Consider the following 21,213-nt stretch of genomic DNA (forward strand, 5'->3'; position numbering starts at 1 on the left):
ATTGAGATGGTCATGTGGGTTTTGGTTTTTACTCAGTTGATATGGTGTAGTACTTTAATCGATTATCAGATGTTAAACCAACCTTTCATTTCTGGGATAAATCTCACCTGATCATGGTATATAATTATTTTTATATGTTGCTGGGTTTGTTTGCTAATGTTTTGTTAGGATTTTGCATCTATACTTAGAAGAAATATTGATCTTTAGTTTTCTTTTCTTGTGATGTCTGGTTTGGTATCTCAGTTAACAGTAGCCTCAAAGAACTATTCTACCTTCTTTATGCTGGTGCCTCTTTCTTTTTAATTATTTACCGTTGGCACGTAAAGAGACCCCCACACACACACTGTAGATGAGAGTGTGTTCTATAAGCGTCCAATTTTTATTTTATTAATTTAACCTATACCTTATCATGGACATTAAGCATGTTCTCATCTTTTGTTATTTTAAACAATGCTACAGTGAATAATAATCTTATATATTAGTCATTTTGTGGAACTGCATCTGTCTGTAATTGAATTTTTAGAAGTAGAGTATCTGGGAAAACCCATGGCTCTGGTATTTCGTAGAAATATCAATTCTGACTTGCTTTTTTTGTGGGATGAGGAGTGGGAGATGACATGCTAGAGGGGAACTTACTACGCTCATCTAGCTTGTCATTTTAGAAAGTTTTCTTTACTTTCTCTTTTGTCACATGGCCTCATGTGACTCTATAAAAGTTAGCTAAGCTGTATATGCCTGGGTGGATGGCAGTCTTGCACATTTGGGAATGTAATGCCTGTGAGGATACCACATTTGTTGGAACTTAGATCATTAAGAAAACAAACATATGGCATTAAATGCATATATTGTATATTGTAATACTGTGCTTTCCTCCCATGGTTATATTTTGAGGTTACATTTTAGAATCATTGCTGTTCAGCATCTCTGTAATGATAGGGTTGAATGAGAATTACGTATATTTCAAATACTGAAGATTTTGTACATATCTGTCATTTTCCAAACCCAGGACTTTTTGATTCCCAAATAACAGACTATTAATTTTACAATTTCTGTTGTAGTCCAGTATGAAAAAAGCCAGTGTTAAAATTCTGAAAAATTTTGATGAAGCGATAATTGTGGACGCTGCAAGTCTGGATCCAGAATCTTTGTATCAGCGGACGTATGCAGGGTAAGCTTAACTAACGTCTAGGATTTTTACAGGTCTGCTGAATTTTGCATCTTTTATTTATTTACTTATTTTTAAGATTCTTATTCATTTGAGCGAGAGCGCGTGCACAAGCAGGGAGAGGAACAGACGGAGAGGGAGCAACAGACTCCTCGCTGAGCAGGGAGCCCAATGTGGGGCTCAGTCCCAGGACCCTGGGATCATGATCTGAACCAAAAGCAGATGCCCAACCATCTGAGCCACCCAGGCAACCTGCATCTTATATTTTTTAATTTAAAACATGTTTTTTTTAAAAAAAAAAAAAAAAACATGTTTTTAATCTACTGTTATATACCCAGCACTACTATATATCATATCCAGTAGACCACAATTAAGAGTGGAAGCTCAGGAGTGACTTTTGGGTTTTAATCTTGTCTCAACCACTTATTAGCAAACTACTCAACCTCTGTGTCTGTTTTTTAATCTCCAAAATGAAGATGGTATTACTACTTCATTGGGTTACTTAGGGGATTAAATGAGGTACATAAAAAGCATTCCAAACCTTTCCAGGTATCTAGTAAACACTCCATAAATACCATTACCATCATCAGTCCACCACACTGTACAAGGCTGAGTTATGTCATGTTTATATATGTTGTAGGTTGTATCTCTTGCATATGTCATTTGGTTCATATGTTAGCTATTTCAAAGTCTCTATCTTTAAAAGCAAAACTAAAAGTACAAAGATGCCAGCACCATTTTTTATGGACTATATAACTAATACTTGAAAATAATAAAGTTATTTCTCTATATTTAAGAATTGGGTTTATCCTATTACAAAAAGACATCAGTCAGTTCATAGCATATGCCACTTGCCAACCTTTACCACAGATCAAATCATAAAATCACTTCCTCTTCCCTAAAGATGGCTGATGAACCTATAAACCTGTGTAACTTCTTGATTACCGTACCCAACCCCAACCCCAGTCCTGATAACACCATAAAAAAGTGATTTCAACATGTTTAGCTAATTGATTTTATCAGAAAGTAGCAGTGATACTTTGGGAGACCAAGGAATCCTGAAAAGTACTCAGGTATAAATAAAGGGCTGTTTGACCACACTGCCTTTAGGAAGCCACTTCAGCTGAGTCAGTGTTGTAATTTGTAATCTTTATCTTTTCTTTTAGGAAATGGTGGACAATAAGCATAAATTATTTAATTACAAAGATTATATTTATTAGGGGATGGTTGGTTCATTTACTTAAAACCTAACTTAAGACAATCTGTCAGTTCCAAGATCGTTTACTTCTGTAAGTTCTTTGTGTGTGTAAATTAAATATATTTTAACAAATAATGTGTAAAATGGGTCAGAAGTAGAGAAATAATGACTTTTCTTCATCTTTAAAGATAGTTCTCAATGTTTGTTTTGGCATCTTCCTGAAATTTTTCTCAAGGCAGACAAAATTGTATCTATCAGTGTATTGCAACCACATGTGAAATGATGGCCTACTAGGAGCAATAGCCCTAAAATAAGACCCACTCTGCCCGAGGTGAAATAATATATGGGCATACAGAGTTGTGTTTTTTTTTTAACCTACTTTTAATTACAAATACATTAATCTCTTATAAAAATTGATAGATAAGGCTAATGTCCCCTTTGGTCACACATCAATGCTCATTCTTTCCCTTTCCTACTCAGGATAATCACTGATATAGTATGTATTTTTGTTTGCTTATTTTTATGTAATTGATATCACACTGTATTCAGTATCTTGTGCTTTTCTTTGCAGTGAGTTTTGGAGATTTTTCTTTGCTAGTCTATACTGATTTACCTCATTTTAACCATGTTGTAGCATTCCCTGTATAATACTAATTATAGCTCATAACCGTGGCCACTATTTAGCCCTTTTGGTATTGATGAGTATTTAAGTTGTTTGCAATTCTTCACTATTATAAACAGTATAGCAAAAGATTTCCTTTTATATACTTCTTGTACCAAGAAGCAGATTTTAAATTTTAATAGATCTTACCAACTTACCTTTAAAAGTATCTATATATTATGCATTCTTATCCCTCATTAATATAGATACTAATTTTCTCCACATCTTTATATTGATAGTAAGTAACATTACATGTTTGTTTGTTTGTTTGTTTGTTTGTTTGTTTTTACCAATCTGGACTACTACTCATGAGATTAAGTTTCTTTTGGCATTTTATTCAGTTTTTTCTTCTATGAATTGACTGTCTCCTTTTTACGTTTTTCTGTTGGATGATTTCTTAGTGACTTGGTAGGATTCTGTATTTTTTTAATATTATTAATTAGTAATGTCTGTTAAGATCTTTTACTGTGTTCTTTGCCTTTTAACTTTGTTTTATATTATTATAGCTTTATAGCAAATGTAATTATCACATATAATTACTCCAGCTTTATAATACATATTTTGATCCAGGGCAAGTTCCTACCTTTTTATCTCTTTTACAAACCTATCTTGGCTGTTCTTATACTTTTTCTCTTTTGTGTATAAATTTTAGAATTGTGAGATATGTCTTTATCCATCATGTTTCATAAACCTTTTTTGGGATTTTGAATGAAATTACATTGAATTAAAGATTTTGTTTTCATTGGGGGACTTTCTATTTGAAATAAGCTTTGCTCTGAATAACATGAGCTAGCTATAAATTGTATTTTTAGCTTTCTGGATTTAGATAAGATGCTTAAGAATGGAATTTTTCTTTTCTTAATTTAAAATTGTTTGTTAGAAATCATGTTCTACTTTTTGTACTTATTTAGGAAGATGACATTTGGAAGAGTAAGTGACTTGGGGCAGTTCATCCGAGAATCTGAGCCTGAACCTGATGTAAAGAAATCAAAAGGTTTGTGGTGTAAAATTTTATACTCTGCATAAGGCCTTCACTTATGTTAGTCATTGACTGTAAATGAAGGGTCACTTAAGATTTAAACAGTTTATTTTATGAAATAACTGCTTTACCTCTCACCTTATGTTTCTATCACAACTGATTCCAAAGGCTGTGTGTAGTTGCATCTCTGTGCAGTCTTTCTGAATGAAAGTTTGTGAAGTTGCATTACCATTATAGAAAGCACATCTTTATGTAAGGATGACCTTTTTATTTAAAATGGTGAATACCCAGTCCAGCTTGGACTTAATGTTTATTTTGAGCCCCTTTAGTTCGTTAAATTTCCTCTAATTTATTGAAAGTTATTATGAAATATTTGTGAAAAATATTAGTAGATTGAAATTCAAATCCTTTGTTTAACCAGCAGGAGAGTGCTCACTCAACTGTAAGAGTTAAACACAGAAATCTTTTTTGACAAGAACATTATTTGTGACTGATTTCAGCTTCCAAACAATTGGTCGACACAGGAAGATTTTTGGAAACCAATGTGGAGTGCTCGCTTCGGCAGCTCATATACTAAAATTGGAAACCAATGTGGATCCATTCACTTATGATCTAGAAATTTTTCAGTGTGATTGGATTGACACTATTGTCTTGAGTAAAAGATACTAACTTTTTTAAGAAGAAAATGTTCGAGGGGTGCCTGGGTGGCTCAGTTAAGTGTCTGCCTTCCACTCAGGTCATGATCCCAGGGTCCTGGGATCAGATCACCCCATGTTGGGTTCCCTGCTCAGTGGGGAGTATGCTTCTCCCTCTCCCACTACTTGTGTGATCGCTTGCTCTCTCTCTCTCGCTCTCTCGCTCTCTCTCAAATAAATAAAACCTTTAAAAAACACTTTTTAAAAAAGAAAATGCTCCATCTTGGTAAGTGTGTTTAAATTAAGAGGTATTGTTAATCTTTATTGGATTTAATAGGACTCCATTCCTGTTACGTGTATTTAAAAAATTTTTTTAAGTAAACTCTACCTGGGCTTAAAATCATGACCCTAAGAATAAGAGTCGCATGCTCCTCTACTGACTGAGCTAGCCAGGTGCCCCATATTATGTTTATTTTTTAATGCAACTGTTCGAGTAGTGAATCACACCACTTTATGTTGATGAGTAGCCTACTTTTGGGTCAGATATACATTGACAGAATAAGCTAAAGATGCAGCAATTGTTGAAATAATTTAGACCAAAAAGGGACCTGTTACCTATTTCACCTTATATTGCCAAAGAAGTCTGAAGAACATGATCGGGAAAAGTTTACAGACTGAAAGAACATTTAGTAATAGGTTTTTAGTGCCTCTGTGTACTCATACTCACTGGGCTGGTTAGAAGATAGAGATCCTGTCATTAAGCTTAGAGTCTAGTAGTGTCTTTTATTGGGTGAAACATGAATACAAGGAAGAGGTTACTAGTAGCCTTGGAGCAAAAGTACTAAACAGCCTTTGTAGGGTATTGGCCAAGAAGGGCTCCACGTTGTCCTCAGGTAGCTTCTGTCAGTGAGGATAATGGCATCTCCAGTATTAAGAGAATCTCTGCACTCATTAATTTTTTTAAAAAGCTGGTCTGTCTTCTCTGATATTTCATGAAGAAGTGCTACTACTAAAGTATAGATAATGAGTGCTTGCAGGATTTTTTTTTTTTTTAATACAGGAGTCAAGATATGTAGTTAGTAGCTACATAAAAAACTTTTTTTCCAAACACTATCTTTGCTCATTTTGTTTATTTAATCTCTTCATATTTTTCATTTATTCATTCTAAAATATGAGTGCCTGCTCTTTGCATCTGCAGTTCTAGATTCTGAGAAGAAAATGAAATTTCCAGCCCTTGTGGAGCTCACAGTATTGTGGAAGAGACAGTAAACAGATAAATATTGTGTGTGTGTGTGTGTGTGTGTGTATGTATGTTTATATATATATAAACATAAGAATAGTGGAGAGTTCTATCTTAAAGTGGTTGTGAGGGGTGCCTGGGTGGCTCATTTGGTTAGCATCTGACTCTTGATTTTGGCTCAGGTCATGATCTCAAGATCAAACCCCACATTGGGCTCTGTACTCAACGTGGAATCTGTTAGGATTCTCTCCCTTTCCCTCTCCCCCACCCCCTCCCTGCTCACACTCTTGCACTCGCACTCTCTCTCTCTTTCTCTCTCCCCCTAAAATAAATAAATACACAAAATCTTTAAAAGACAAAAAAGTGGTTTTCAGGAGGAACACCTGGTTGACTCAGTCAATTAAGCATCTGACTCTTGATCTCAGCCAGGTCTCGATCTCAAGGTTGTGAGTTCAAGCCTCGTGTTGGGCTCCGTGCTGGGTATCAAGCCTACTTATATATGAAAAAATTTTTAAAAAGTGGTTGTCAGGAAAGGTCTCACTGAGAAAGTAGCATTTTGAGTAGAGACCTGAGCAAAATGGGGGAGTGAGCCCTGGCGTATCTGCAGGAAGAGCATTCTTGGCAGAAGGAACAGGAACGATCCCTGAAGCTTAAGAGCCCAGCATGATCAAGCCACAGCAAGACCAGTGTGACTGAAGAGGAGTGAGCAAAGGGATGCATGGTAGAAGGCAAGTAAGGTGGGAGGAGTTATCACAGACCATGATAGGAAGTTGAAAGTGTTGGAAGTTGGAACAAGGGAGTAGCATAATGTGATTAATGTTTTAAAGGTGTGGCTTTGGTGACCCTTTGGAAAATAAGATGTAGGAATTTAAGAGGAGAAGCAAGGAAACAGCATTCTTGCCATGGTCTCAGTAAAGAATGATAATAATGGTTGTGAATTAGATAATGGAGGAATGGTCAGACTTGGGTTGTGTTTGAAGGTAGAGGCAACAGGATTATATATCTACCAGCAAACTCATCCATCAAGTTACTTGGATTATTAATGTAATCGAGACATGCTTATATAAAGTAATAGTAGTTTCTGCAGTTTGAGTAAATGCATCCGTATATCCCAGTGCTTCCTTTAGCTGTCCACACGTCTTTTTTTTTTTTTTTAAGATTTTATTTATTTATTTATAGACAGAGAGAGACAGAGGGAGAAGCAGGCTCCATGCAGGGAGCCCAACGTGGGACTCGATCCCAGGACTCCAGGATCACACCCCCGGCTGCAGCCGGCACCAAACCACTGTGCCACCGGGGCTGCCCCACACGTCTTTAAATCACATATTTTTGTGGGAAGTAAATGACCTAATGTAGGAGTTAGCAAATTTTATTCATTACTCAGAGATGACGCTATCTATTAAGGATACTAAGAAGGTGTACTCAGAGTTTATTTTAATCTAACTTCATCCCTCTTTTATGACCCTGCCTTGGTAAGCCTGTCAGGGTCATTATTCTATAACATGCCCAACCTTCTGGATTTTCCTAGTTGTACTGTTCAGCTTGTTCCTTTCTCACTGTGTTTCTTGTAAACTGGGAGTTGTTACCTAAAGTCTTGATGTGAGTTATACCTTTTGGTTAGAATATATCATAAGTGATCTATGTATGTTGTTTTTAGAAGAATATACATATACATTTCCTGGAAAGATACACAAAGCAGATCATATAGTTTAAGGATGAGAAGAGGGAGATGCCTTTTACTTTTCCTCTACCTTTTGAATTTTCTTACCCTATGTGCTTTATTGCTTAATTACCTGCCTATCTCTTTTCCCATAGCTTTGGATCACCTCTCTGCTGTGACCTAGGAATGTTCCCTGCCTCTACCACTTTGTCTTGAACCACTCTCTGCTTCATGGACTAGACTCTAATTAGAATCTCCTTTATTCTTTTTTTTGAGGTCCCTTCTCTGTTAGGGCCTTTCCACTTGCTGTTCTCTCTGCCATGGCTTTCATGTGCTCCTTCTCATGGCAAGTAGTCTCTCATCAAAAGAGAAAATATTTTTTTAAGATCTTATTTATTTATTTATTTGAGAGAGAGAGACAGCATGCAGGAGCAGTGGGGAAGGGCAAAGGAAGAGGGATACAGGAAGACCCTGCGCTGAGCAAGGAGCCTGACATGGGGCTCAGTCCTAGGACCCTGAGATCATGACCTGAGCTGAAGGAGGACGCTTAACCAACTGAGCCACCCGGGTGCCCCACAACTATTCTCTCTTCAGAGAGGACTTCCTAGCCTACATGATCTCAGCTCATCTGTACCTCTAACATACCATTTTTTTTATTACTGTCTGATATTATCTTACTGATTTATTCACATACTTGTTTATAGTCTGTTTCTCTTCCATGAGTATAATATCACATCTCTGAGAGCAGGGATTTTATCTATCTTATTTGGCACTATATTCCCTGATTCTAAAATTATGCCTGCCACATGATAAGCGTTCATTAAATATTTGTTGATTTAATTAATTTATCTAGAGGAATTTCTGCAGAGATTATATATAGATGGTAAGATTGTGGATATTTATTTAAGAAAAGTATTGTTTTTTAGACTGACACAGACACTAAGATTTTTTATCCAGATTACTTTATTCTTCTGAGGATACTCACAGAACCCTGAAGCCTTCTCAGATCCCAAATAATGGAGATTTCTAGTAACCTCTGTGGATATTACCTCCTTATTCTACAAATGAAGTAGTTGAGGATCCGAGAAATTTTAACTTGTTAGAGGATCACACAGCAGATGAATAACACTCTCAGGACTTTGGCTCAGACACCATTGTGACAATTCAGCTCTACTTTCTCACCTTCCCTGCTGAGGGTAGCTGCAAGAATGTTCATCATTTATTAATCTATAGTTTCAATTTGGGTTTTGAAATACTGATATAGCATAGAGGAAAGAGTTGAGTTTTGAGAAGGGTATATCAGAGGCTTCTGAGAGTATGAGAACTTTGCTTTCAGGGCAAGAAAAGTAACTTTAAAAGTGACATTCAGAGGTGCTTGGGTGGCTCAGTTGTTTAAGCATCTGATTCTTGATTTTGGCTCAGGTCATGATCTCAGGATTGTGAGATCAAGCCCTGAGTTGGGCTCCATGCTCAGTAGGGAGTCTGCTAGAGATTCTCTCTCACTCACCCCCGGTCTTATGCATGTGCACATGTTCTCTCTCTAAAATAAATAAATCTTTAAAAAAAAAAAAAGTTGCATTCAAATCATCTAGGAGAAAGTATAACAAGGAATTGTAAAAGATGTGAGCATGTGGTCCCTGTAGTGACAGTCCCTAGTGCCTAGATGCAGTGGTTGATGAAACTGTACTTACATGGGAAAGCCCTTGCATTTCATATTAAGAAGCCTGGGTTCCTGTCATGTAAGCATCAGGGATTTTTTTTTTTAAGATTATTTATTTATTTGAGACAGAACGTGCAAGTGAGATCATGAGTGAGAGAGAACACAAGAAGGGGAGAGGGGCAGAGAGAGGGATAAGCAGGCTACTGCTGAGCAGAGAGAGCCCACAAGGGGCTTGTTCCCAGGATCCTGGGATGGTGACCTGAGCTGAAGGCAGAATGCTTAACTGACTGAGCCACCCAGGTGCCCTTAGATTTTATTTTTAAGTAATCTCTTTACCTAACATGGGGCTCGAGCTTACAACCCCGAGATTAAGAGTCACACATTCCACTGACTGAGCCAGCCAGGTGCCCCATCATTAGTGATCTAAGCAGAGTACCAACTAGATGCATTTTTCTGGCAGTGATACAGGAATGAATTGGTATCAGAGAAACCAGTCAAGTAGTAGGAATAGCTAATAATGTAGATAGAAGAAGAGGACATGAAGCTAGGTAGTAGTAGCAGAAATTAAAAAGAAGGTCAGGGCAGCCTGGGTGGCCCAGTGGTTTAGTGCTGCCTTCAGCCCAGGACATGATCCTGGAGACCTGGCATCGAGTCCACGTCAGGCTCCCTGTGTGGAGCCTGCTTCTCCCTCTGCTTGTGCTTCTGCCTCTCTCTGTGTGTGTGTCTGTCATGAGTGAATAAATAAAATCCTTTTTTAAAAAAAAAAGGTCAGATTTTTAAGACTTCCAGGGAGGAATTCAAGAGACTGCATTCAAGGAGGAATTTGGTGACAGATTTCATATAAAGAATAAATGAGGGCAGCCCAGTGGCTCAGCAGTTTAGTGCCGCTGTCAGCCCAGGGCCTGATCCTGGAGACCTGGGATCGAGTCCCACGTCGGGCTCCCTGCATAGAGCCTGCTTCTTCCTCTGCCTGTGTCTCCACCTCTCTCTCTCTCTCTGTATCTCTCATGAATAAATAAATAAAATCTTTAAAAAAAAATAAAAATATCTTTACAAAAAAAAAAAAGAATAAATGAGGAAGGTGGATTGAGTTTTCTAACCTGAGTTCTCTGGGTGAAAGTTTATGATACAAATTTTTAATAAAGGATTAAATTAATTTCTGGGATAGAGGATATAAGAAAAAGAGTAGGTAGGAACAGATGAGCTCAGTTTGGAACACATTAAGTTTGAGACAACTTAGGACAATTTGTAAGTATGAATTTAACACCCAAGACAAGTTTTTGATTATTTGCATTTTGAAGGAAGTTAAAACCACAGGATGGGATGAGGTAACCCAAAGAAAATATTGTTGAAGGAAAAAGAAGTTTGATATTAAAGGGGAGAGAGGACATACAGAAAGGAGTCAAACACGTGGCTATTAAGAAAGAGAGAATGTTGGGATCCCTGGGTGGCACAGCGGTTTGGCGCCTGCCTTTGGCCCAGGGCGCGATCCTGGAGACCCGGGATCGAATCCCACGTCGGGCTCCCGGTGCATGGAGCCTGCTTCTCCCTCTGCCTGTGTCTCTGCCTCTCTCTCTTTCTCTCTCTGTGACTATCATAAATAAATAAAAATTAAAAAAAAAAAAAAGAAAGAGAGAATGTTAAGCAATTAGGAAACTGTCAACAGTGTGACTCTTTGGGTAAGCCTGAAGAAAGAGCAGCACACTGGGCAGTTCAACGGCCATTTGCAACTTTAAGCAGAACGTGTAATGTTGTGGCCCCTATTGACTACTTACAAAATTTAACTAGATCAGTATTCAGACTGAGCTAATATTGAAAATTCTTAAGGGAAAGGATCTAGGTTTTGTCTCTTTCATAAATGCTATTTTTAGTTCTAGTCCAGTCATTGAATTAATCAGGTTCTTGCCTAAGAAGTAATCTACCAACCATTTGATTTAAAGCAGAGTTAGGACAGGAGCCTATTTATGTTAATGGAAGGATAAGCTGTGTATTTCATTCATGGAAAAAGTGGTTAGCCTATGTCTTGATGATTCCTCAGCACCTGAGTACAGAAGTAGATAGGCTTTTGTGTATCTCCTAGGAGGTTGAGGTGTGCCATGGCTTGGATGGAGCTTGGCTATTTTTTTTTTCTTTTTCAGATTTTATTTATTATTCATGAGAGACACAGAGAAAGAGGCAGAGGGAGAAGCAGGCTCCCTCTGGGGAGCCTGATGTGGGATTCGATCCCAGGACCCCAGAATAACACCCTGATCCAAAGGCAGACGCTCAACCATTGAGCTACCTAGGCACCCCTGAACATGGCTATTTAAAACTCTGCTCTTACCCAGCTAATTTATACAAAGCAGAGATTGAGTGTGAAACAGCATAACTCTACTGGAAGCCCTTTTGCATAGGAGCTGGTATGAAAAGTTTGGATATATAGTAAGTGGATTGATATCTCCTGATGTATTACTAGATTCTTATCTAAGACTAAATTCTGGTCATAGTTTTCTTTTGCTCGCTTAATGTTTGCTGAAAATCTAACACTAGACAATAGAGAATAGAAGAAAAGTCTCGAACTCTCAAACAGCCTTTCAAGAGTCTTTTGAACTATGGTGTTTGCAAGTTAAATACTTATTAATGAAGATAATCAGTTTTGATTAATGGTAATATTCCTTAATATTTTAGATTTTTAGATGAGATTATAAAAAAAGAATATCCATTTCTGAAGGTAGCTTTTGAATAAGAGCACTTTTTAAATGTAAAACTGCATGAAATCTACATTCTATTCTGGTTTTGTTTACTAGGATCTATGTTCTCACAAGCTATGAAGAAATGGGTGCAAGGAAATACTGATGAGGTAAATTCTACTTTTAGTGTAAAGAAATTCCTATTTCTTTGGAATAAAGAAATAGGCACCTTGTCTGAATAAGGTTTCAAGTTTTCTGTTTCTTTAGTTCCTATGTTTAAAGGGCATGGCACATTGCTCCCTTATCCAGGATGTAACAAGAAAGGGTGGTCCCTCTTTAACATCTGACAATTGCCTCGTGGGGGCAGTGCGGGATCTTTAGTACAGAGACTCTGGCCACTGAAAAATATGCATGCCTTAAAGTTTCCATCAATCAGCAGCATCATTAGAAACAAAAAGCTCAAATGTTTGCTGCTTCACTGTAAGTTTATAGAAGAGGATTGCTTTTTTACCAGTTAAGTACATTGAGAGATGTGAGTGGAAAAAGAAAAATTTTTGTTTTGCTCATCTAACATGAAAATAGTCATGTAGCTGACCCTAGAAGACAGTGAGTGAACAGCATGTTAGTGTAGCCACAGTGTGGTCCAAGTCCCTTCATATATGGAATGTGCTTCTTATCCAGATAAGTAGAAATGATATGCATATACACTTGTGTTTAGAGCGCTGATAGTGTAAGTCTTGATTTTTTTCTAATGAATTACCATTAGCAACAGTTTGAATTTTTTTTTTTTTTTTTAAGGCCCAAGAAGAGCTAGCTTGGAAGATTGCTAAAATGATAGTCAGTGATGTTATGCAGCAGGCACAATATGATCAACCCTTAGAGAAGTCTACAAAGGTAAGGATGACTTGTGTTCTGATCTAGCTTATATAAAACTGAAAAATTCAATTCCAGATATATAAAAATAAAAAAGACATAAGGGAGACTCTTCTTCTGCCTTTGAAAGTTTAGCTGCTATAAAAACTACCCTTTTATTATGGACCACTAGAAAACTAGAAACTAAGTGAAACTACTATTTGCAGATCCTGGACAATAGTCAGCAAAGGTCTATAATCCTTAAAAGAAGGGTAACATTGATGTGATCCCTAACTCACTGCCCAAAAGCAGTTTCCAAAGTCCAGGGAGGTGAGACCCAAACATAGTTCATAGTGCTGCTGAATTAAGGAGTCATAAATCAAAGTTTGGATAATCCAAGGTGGCTAGAAGTCCTAGAGCAGGGTACCAGAAAAGGAACTTCACAGAAAGAAAGCTCCACAGTTTGTTTCTTTATAAGAGGTCCCTTGAAGTCCTTGGCCAAATAACGATCAATACATGTATTGGGTGAAACTGCATGGGGAGGGAAGAAAACTATCAGAAATTAGTAGGTTGAGCAATTCCTGAAACATGGGTTTAGGACTAGGTGACACCCTGCTGGCCAGTGTGGACTGATCTTGTAACATATAAGACATTGGGTAGTGTCCTCAGAAACCTTATGCTTTACTGCTGAAGCTAAATTAGCCCTAGAGTAAAGCACCTTAACCAAGCTTAAAAGCAACTCTTGAAGGATCAGACTGCTCATTAAATAACAACTGCATGCCAGAACAAAGGCCAACTTCTTAAAAGCAACACAATGAGGTTTAGTACTCAACAGTATAAAAATGACAGTGTCTGCCATCCACTGCATTACTGGGTATACAAGGAAGCAGAAGAACTTGACCCATTATCAGGAGAAAACACACCATCTATAGAAACAACACTCTAAAAAATACTATAATACAAAAGAACTCAAAAATGGGGGAAAGGTAAGAAAGAATCCTGTGGGACAAATAGAAGACAAATAGCAAGATAGTAGGGTTAGATGAAATCATTCTAATCGCTACATTAAATGTAAATGGTCTAAATAGTCTAGTTAAAACAGAGATTGTCTGATTAGATAGATAATGGCAGAACCCACTGGATGCTCTCTGTAAGAAGCCCACTTTAAATATAAAGACTAAGCTAAAAATAAAAGGATGGAAAAGATATACCATACAGATGTTACCAAAAGTAAAACTTCAAAATGAGGAATATTACCAGGCAAAAAAAAAGGACATTTTATATGATAAAAAGTCAGTTCATCAAGAAGACATCATGAATTTTAAGTGTATGTGCATCCGATAGCAGAGCTTGAAAATGCACAAAGCAAAAACTGATAGTACTACAAGGAAAATACATAAATCCATAATGACTGTTGGAGATTTCAACAGCCCTATCTCAGTAATGGATAGAACAACACTATCAACCAACTTGACCTAAAGGACATTGACCTAAGGGAACAGTGTATTCAGCAGCAGCAGAGCGCACGTTCTTTTGGCCTACACATAGAACATTTACCAGATATACCATATTCTGGGCCATAAAACAGGTTTTATAAGGATTGAAATCATACAGCCTGTTTACTCACCACAAAGGAATTAAACAAGAAGTCAGCTAGAGAAGGAAATGTGGAAAATCTCCCAAGTATTTGGAAATTGAACAACAGACTTCTTAGTCTTCCATTGATTAAAGAAGAAATAAAAATGGAAGTTAGAAAATATTTTGGACTGGGATGCCTGGGTGGCTCAGTGGTTGAGTATGTGCCTTCGGCTCAGGGCATGATCCTGGGATCTAGTCCTGCCTCAGGTTCCCCACAGGGAGCCTGCTTTTCCCTCTGCCTATATATCTGCCTCTCTCTGTGTGTCCTCATAAGTAAATAAAATCATTAAAAAAAATTTTTTTGCACTGAACTAAAATGAAAATACAACAGAGTATTTGTGGAATACTGCTAAAGCAGTCCTTAGAAAGAAATTTATAGCATTAAATTGTTTATATTAGTCAAGAAAGAAGTTTTCAGTCATCTTAAACTTTTTCTTAAACCCAAAGAAAGCAGAAAGAAGGAAATAATGAAGATAAAAGAATACTGGGGGCACTTGGAGTGGCTTAGTCAGTTAAGCATCCAACTCTTGATCTCAGCTCAGGTCTTGATCTCGGGATCATGAGTTCGAGCTCTTTGTTGAGCTTTAAAAAAAAAAAGGTGAATATCAATTACATCGATAATAGAGAAAAATCAAAAGCTGGCTCTTTAAAAAGACCAATTAAATTGATAAGCCTCTAGTGAGACTTCCAGAACAGATTAGATAAGAATTACCAATCCCAGGATTAAAAAGAAGGGACATCACTACAGATCCTAAAGTTATTAGAATGATAATAGTGGAATATTATGAACAACTTTATGCTAATAAATTCAACAACATGAATGAGATGGAGAAATTCCTTGAAATGCATAAATTACCAAAGCTTACTCTAGAAGAAATAAGTAACCTAAATAATACTGTATCTATTAAATTGAATTTGAGGAATTAATATCCAAAATATATATGGATAAATAATTTGAATTAAAAAAATGAGCAAAGGACCTGAAAAGACATTTTTCCAAAGACATTCCAAATGGCCAAAAAGTACATGAAAAAGTATTTAATATCATTAATTCTTAGGGAAGTGCAAATTATAACCACAGTTAGATATTACCTCATACCTGTTAAGATAACTGTTATCAAAAAAGATAAGCAATAACAAGTGTTAACAAGGATGTAAGAAAAAAAGAACCCTTGTTCACTGTTAGAATGTAAATTGAAATAGCCACTATGGAAAACAGTATATAGATTCCTCAAAGAATTAAAAATAGAACTACTGTATAGATCCAGCAATCCCACTTCTGGGTATATATTTGAAAGAAATGAAATTATTACCTCAAAAAGATACCTGCACCCCATGTTCATTGCATAATTTATAATAGCCAGGTGCTACATGGAAATAATCCAAATGTCACAGTTAACTGGATCAAGAAAATTTAGCCATAAAAAACATGAAATCTTGCCATTTGTGACAATATGGGTGTACCTTGAGGACATAGGCTAAGTGAAATAAGTCACATTGACAAATACAGTATGATTTCACTTATATGTGGAATTTTAAAAAGTCGAATTCATAGAAACAGTGGGTAAAATAATAGTTGCCAAAGACTGGGGGTTAGGAGAAATGAAGAGGTATTGGTCAGAAGGTACAAATCTCCAGTTACAAGATGGATTAATTCCGGAGATCTCATACGCAGTGTGGTGACTGTAGTTAACAATATTGTATTATATACTTGAAAGTTGCTAATGGAGTAGATTTTAAGTATTCCTACTATTTTGTTAAAATGGTATTTATGTGAGGTGATAGATGTATTAACTAATCTGTAATAATCATTTCACAATATGTATGTATAGCTAATGATCACATTATATACCTTAAACTTATACAGTGTTATGTCAATCATAATAATAAAATTGGGGGATGGGAAAGAGAAAGTCAGTTTCCTTCCCCCAAAGAAAACTCCAGGCCCAGATGGAATTTAAAGAAGAAATAATGCCGATTCTAGACAAAGTTCTAGAAAATTGAAGAGGAGGTAATATTTCCCAGCATATTCTATGAGGCTACAATTACCTTAACACCAGACAAAGACATTACAAGAAAAGAAAAGATGCTAGTGTCTCTCTTGAACATACATGCAAAATCCTTAACAAAAATACAGGAAGGGGTAGATGCTTGGGTGGCTCAGTTGGTTAAGCATCCAACTCTTGGTTTCAGCTCAGGTCCTGAAATCAGGCTCTGCGCTCAGCAGGGAATCTGCTTGAGGTTCTCTTCCCCCCACCCCAACTGATAAAACTCACAGCTAAAATCATACATAATGGGGAAAGACTGCCTGATATTCTAGGAAGAAAGGAAGGATGTTTGCACTGGAAGTCCTAGCTAGTGCTAAAAGGCAAAGAAAAAAAAGACCTATAAATTGTAAAGGAAGGAGTAAAACTGGTTTCCTTGCAGAAGACCTTATCATTTATGTAGACCTTCCCAAAGCTGATTTATCCAGTATGATCCAGTATGTATGCATAATACAGAACATTTCTGTTGTCACAGAAGGGTCTGTTGGATGATAGTATCTTAAGGAATTTACAGAATAGCAATTAGAACTAAGTTTAGCAGTGCTAAAGGATAAAAGGTTAATATACAAAAATGAAGTACATTTCTATACACTAGCAATTAACAGTTGGAAATGGAAATTCATTCATTCATTCATTCATTCATTCATGAGGACACACAAGATAGAAGCAGAGATATAGGCAGAGGGAGGAGCTGGCTCCCTACAGGGAGTCTGATGTGGAACTTCATGCCAGGACCCCAGGATGACGCCCTGAGCTGAAGGCAGATACTCAACCACTGAGCCACCAGGTGCCCGGAAATTAAAATTTTAAAAAGGATCCCATCCGTAGTAATATCCCAAAACCTAAAATTCTAAGAATATATTTAATAATATGTGTAAGATTTGTACAATATAAACTACAAATGACCAGAATTAAAGATTTAAATAAAAACAAATCATATTTGTGAATCTAGAGACTCAATGTTGTTAAGTCTGTATTTCCTCAGGATGATGATGATGATGATGATGATGATGATGATTGAGGTATAACTGACATAGAACATTATGTTAGTTTCAGGTATACAGCATAGGGATTTGATATTTGTATACATTGCAAAATGATCACCACAAATTTTCTTTCTTGTGATAAGAACTTTTAAGATCTGCTCTCTTAGCAACTTGCAAAAATGTTATACAGTATTGACTGTACTCTCCATGCTGTACAAGATTATCAAAGATTACTGATAGATTCAGTACAGTCACAATAAAAATTCCAGCAGCGTTTTTTGTAGAAAGTGACAAGATGATTATAAAAGTTATTGGAAGATTTGAAGTAACTTGAATAATAAAAAACATGTGGGGAGAAATTGGAAGACTAACCGTACGTGGATACATTTACTATAAAGCTGCATGATCAAGGCAGAGTGATCTTAGCATAAGGGTAGACACACAGAGTATAGAACTAAGCCCAAATATATGAAGTCAATTGATTTTTGACGTATATGCCCAGGTAATTCAGTGGTAAAAAGATAGTTTTTTTTAGTTTATGGTACTAGGACAACTACATATATATACAGGAGAAAAATAAATCTTCTTCCTTGATAGTACATACAGAATCAGTTCAAAGTGGATCATTGATCTGAATGTCAGAGCTAAAACTAAAACTCATAGAAAATCTTTGTGATTTGGGGTTAGGTGAAGATTTCCTAGCTCATACAAAGTATGAACCATAAAGGAGAAAAATGAATAAATTAATCTATATCAAAAGTAGAAACTTGTACTTGTTAAAAGACGCTGTAGAGAAAATGAAAAGGCAAGTTACAGACTGGGAGATGGTATTTGCAAACAACTTTCTGAGAAGAGTTGTATCCAGAATAAAGAACTCTTAAGCTCAATAAGAAGACCGACAATCTGATGTTTTTTAAATGGGCAAAAGATACAGACATTCCACCAAAGAAGATAAACGGCAGATATTCACATGCAGACATGCTCAACATCTTTTGTCATGAGGGAAGTGCTGACTGCAGTCGCAATGACACACAGCTACTTAAGGGGATGGCTAAACTTACACTGACTGACCTGGCAATTCAAGAATGTAGAGCATTGTGGACATATTACTGGTGGAAATGCAAAATGCTGCAGCCACTTTGAAAAGCAATTTGGCAGTTTCTTAAAAAGTGAGACACATGCTAGCCAAGTATTTCATTAGGGAACTCCGATGTCAGATTGTTTTTTGAGTTTCCTTCTTGGACTGATCATATTTCCTGGAGAAAACACTAGCAGTGTCTGGCCTGGAGGATGAAGGCCAGATTACCAATGTTTGAGGAGCCAAGTGGGGAAAAGCTAGGGAAGTCTCAGTATTCCTTATATATACCTCTCCTCAGTCTCCCTCCTGTCAGTACAGCGTCCTTGTCCTTGGCCGGGCCTGGTGTATCTCAGCCCTGAGACCCTTTGTTTTATTCTGCTCACAGAAGAAGGCTCAGATTTTCCTACTAAGATTGGTTTTGGAGCAGGGGCTGGCTGATCAGAATTGCAGAACAGTAACTGTAGACTATTAACTTCTAAAACAGGCTTTTAAAGAAATCCTTGTGTGGGCACCCATCCCCCATCCCATTTACCAGTTCCCGGGCTTTGAGGGAACCTGCACTGTAAAATCAAGTTGCTTCTCCCTTTTCTCCACTTTCATTTCAGTCATTTATCTCTCATCCACTTGCTTCCAGCTTCTGAAATTTTGTTGCTATTTCTTTATTCTTTCTTTTCTTTTCTCTTCTTTTTTCTTTTGTCTTCCTCTCTCTCTCTCTCTCTCTCTCTCTCTCTCTCTCTCTCTCTCTTTCTCTCTCTCCCTCCCTCCTATATTAGGAAGGTGTGAATTGAGTAAGTGTGATCAATTCCCCATCTTTGGAGGTCAGCAGCTGCGATAGGAAATCCTGACTTCCACAAGCTAATACTTTTTCTCTATAGCTTCACCAGCTGATTCTAGCTGTGTGTGTGAGAGACATACAAGTAACCTTCAGAAAGTTGAAGGCCGCCACGTAGTTTGCACCCTACCCCAGTCCTCTGTTCAAGCCAGAGATTTCGCAGTTTCTTTAGCAGTTTGACTTTTCTAACTTGAACTGATTCCCATAGACTTAATGCAATAGGATGTTCCTTATAAAATAGACATTAAACTATTCCTCTATTATTTACATTAGCAAAAACTAGGAATTAGAATTAAATATGTTCAGATGACATCCCACATGACCTACAGTAGTTTGGAGGGCTTGCATTTAGAGTTAGGCTCAGTATCACCTGTTTCTTGCCAACTATTTACTCCAAGAACTGTCATTACCAGAGCTTGGTTTAATTTTCAACTTTGTACAGAGCTAATTCACACCAAAGCTCTGTTCACTTTTGCAGATTCTGTCTTCTTTTCTTTGTAAGGGTGATAATTTTTATCTATATTTATCTTCAGTGGCTCAGGCAAACCTAAAATAGCAAAGAGCAAGATAAAGGTGTGTGAAGTTGTGATTCCCCATTATCGCTGATGGTCAAGTGTTTAACAATATGAAAATATTCTTCTAGACACCATTTTAGAAAGCAGGTATTTAAAATTAAGGCTTTTCATTTGAGTTATATGTTCAGATTTTATTACCATGTGCTTTTTATTTTTAGGATATATAGATTTTGCTATATTTTATTTTTTAAGCTTGCTAGTCCTTTTCTTTGGCTGGCTAAGATATCTGTCCTTTAGGGATCAGCAGTATATTAGTATAAAAAAAGTGCTATGCTAAACAGAACTTGTTCATTCCACTTTCAGTGAACATATGTGACCTTTTGCAAGTTACTTTTCTAAGCTTGCTTGCTTGCTTTCTTTCTTTCTTTCTTTCTATCTATCTATCTATCTATCTATCTATTATTTGAGAGAGAGAAAGAGAGATCACAAGAAGTGGGTAGAGGTACAGGAAGAACCAGACTCCCTGCTGAGCAGGGGGCCTGACAAGGGACTCCATTCCAGAACCTTGAGATCATGACCTGAGCTGAAGGCAGCTGCCCCACCAACTGAGCCACCCAGGCGCCCTCCAAACCCTATTTCCTCATCAGTAGATCAGAGAAATTGGACAAGACAGTCTCATAAGATCCCCTCCTGATTCTCATTCCATGACTATATGAATGTGAGACATCCTACTTACATGAAAGCATACCCAGCCTCTCTAGCCCATGTTGAAGCCCCTCTGCTTTGAATATCGTACTTTATGCTTATCTGTAGAATGTACTTGGGCATTTAACATAAACTACCTCACAGCATTTCTAAATTGTTTCATGTGTATATGTCCCACGGACCCTGTCTCCTGGGATGTTTGTTTCTTCCTCAGTGCTGTGGGTAAAGGGGTCTCAGCCTCTGGAACCTTGTATCAGGTGGTGAGAAGAGCAGAGTTTTGGTGGGAGCGGGGAGGGTGTTTCTAAAGGTGTTGGGTTATTTTGTATTACAGCCCTCCTGATTTAATGAATCCCCTATGGATTGTCATTTAAGTTGCTTTAGGGTTTTCCCTGTTATAAACAATACTTTAAATAATGTCTGTGTATATAAATCTTTGCCCTCTCTTATGAGTATGCTCTGTGGTTAATTCCTGTCAAAGAGTAGATATTTCATTCTAATATCTGTTGTCAAAAGGGAAGATAAAAGCAGATCTAAGTGCTGGTACTTGTTTTTTGTTTTTTTTTTTTTTTATTTATGATAGTCACAGAGAGAGAGAGAGAGAGAGAGAGAGAGAGAGAGAGGCAGAGACATAGGCAGAGGGAGAAGCAGGCTCCATGCACCGGGAGCCCGATGTGGGATTCGATCCCGGGTCTCCA

At 37.1% G+C, this 21,213-nt stretch overlaps 1 protein-coding gene across 3 annotated transcripts in view; it reads left to right on the forward strand.

The window, feature by feature from the left end:
• The window catches only part of AKAP10 (A-kinase anchoring protein 10), an 85,580-nt gene that overhangs the window by 61,674 nt on the left and 2,693 nt on the right, over window positions 1-21,213 (forward strand). For all 3 annotated transcript variants that reach the window (XM_038537029.1, XM_038537030.1, XM_038537028.1), the window contains exons 11-14: window positions 1,059-1,168; window positions 3,936-4,018; window positions 11,985-12,037; window positions 12,666-12,761. In XM_038537029.1, coding sequence (XP_038392957.1) covers window positions 1,059-1,168; window positions 3,936-4,018; window positions 11,985-12,037; window positions 12,666-12,761 — 342 coding nt within the window. The remainder of the gene's footprint in view (window positions 1-1,058; window positions 1,169-3,935; window positions 4,019-11,984; window positions 12,038-12,665; window positions 12,762-21,213) is intronic.

Source organism: Canis lupus, chromosome 5, assembly GCF_011100685.1.
Source record: "Canis lupus familiaris isolate Mischka breed German Shepherd chromosome 5, alternate assembly UU_Cfam_GSD_1.0, whole genome shotgun sequence".
NCBI lineage: Eukaryota > Metazoa > Chordata > Mammalia > Carnivora > Canidae > Canis > Canis lupus.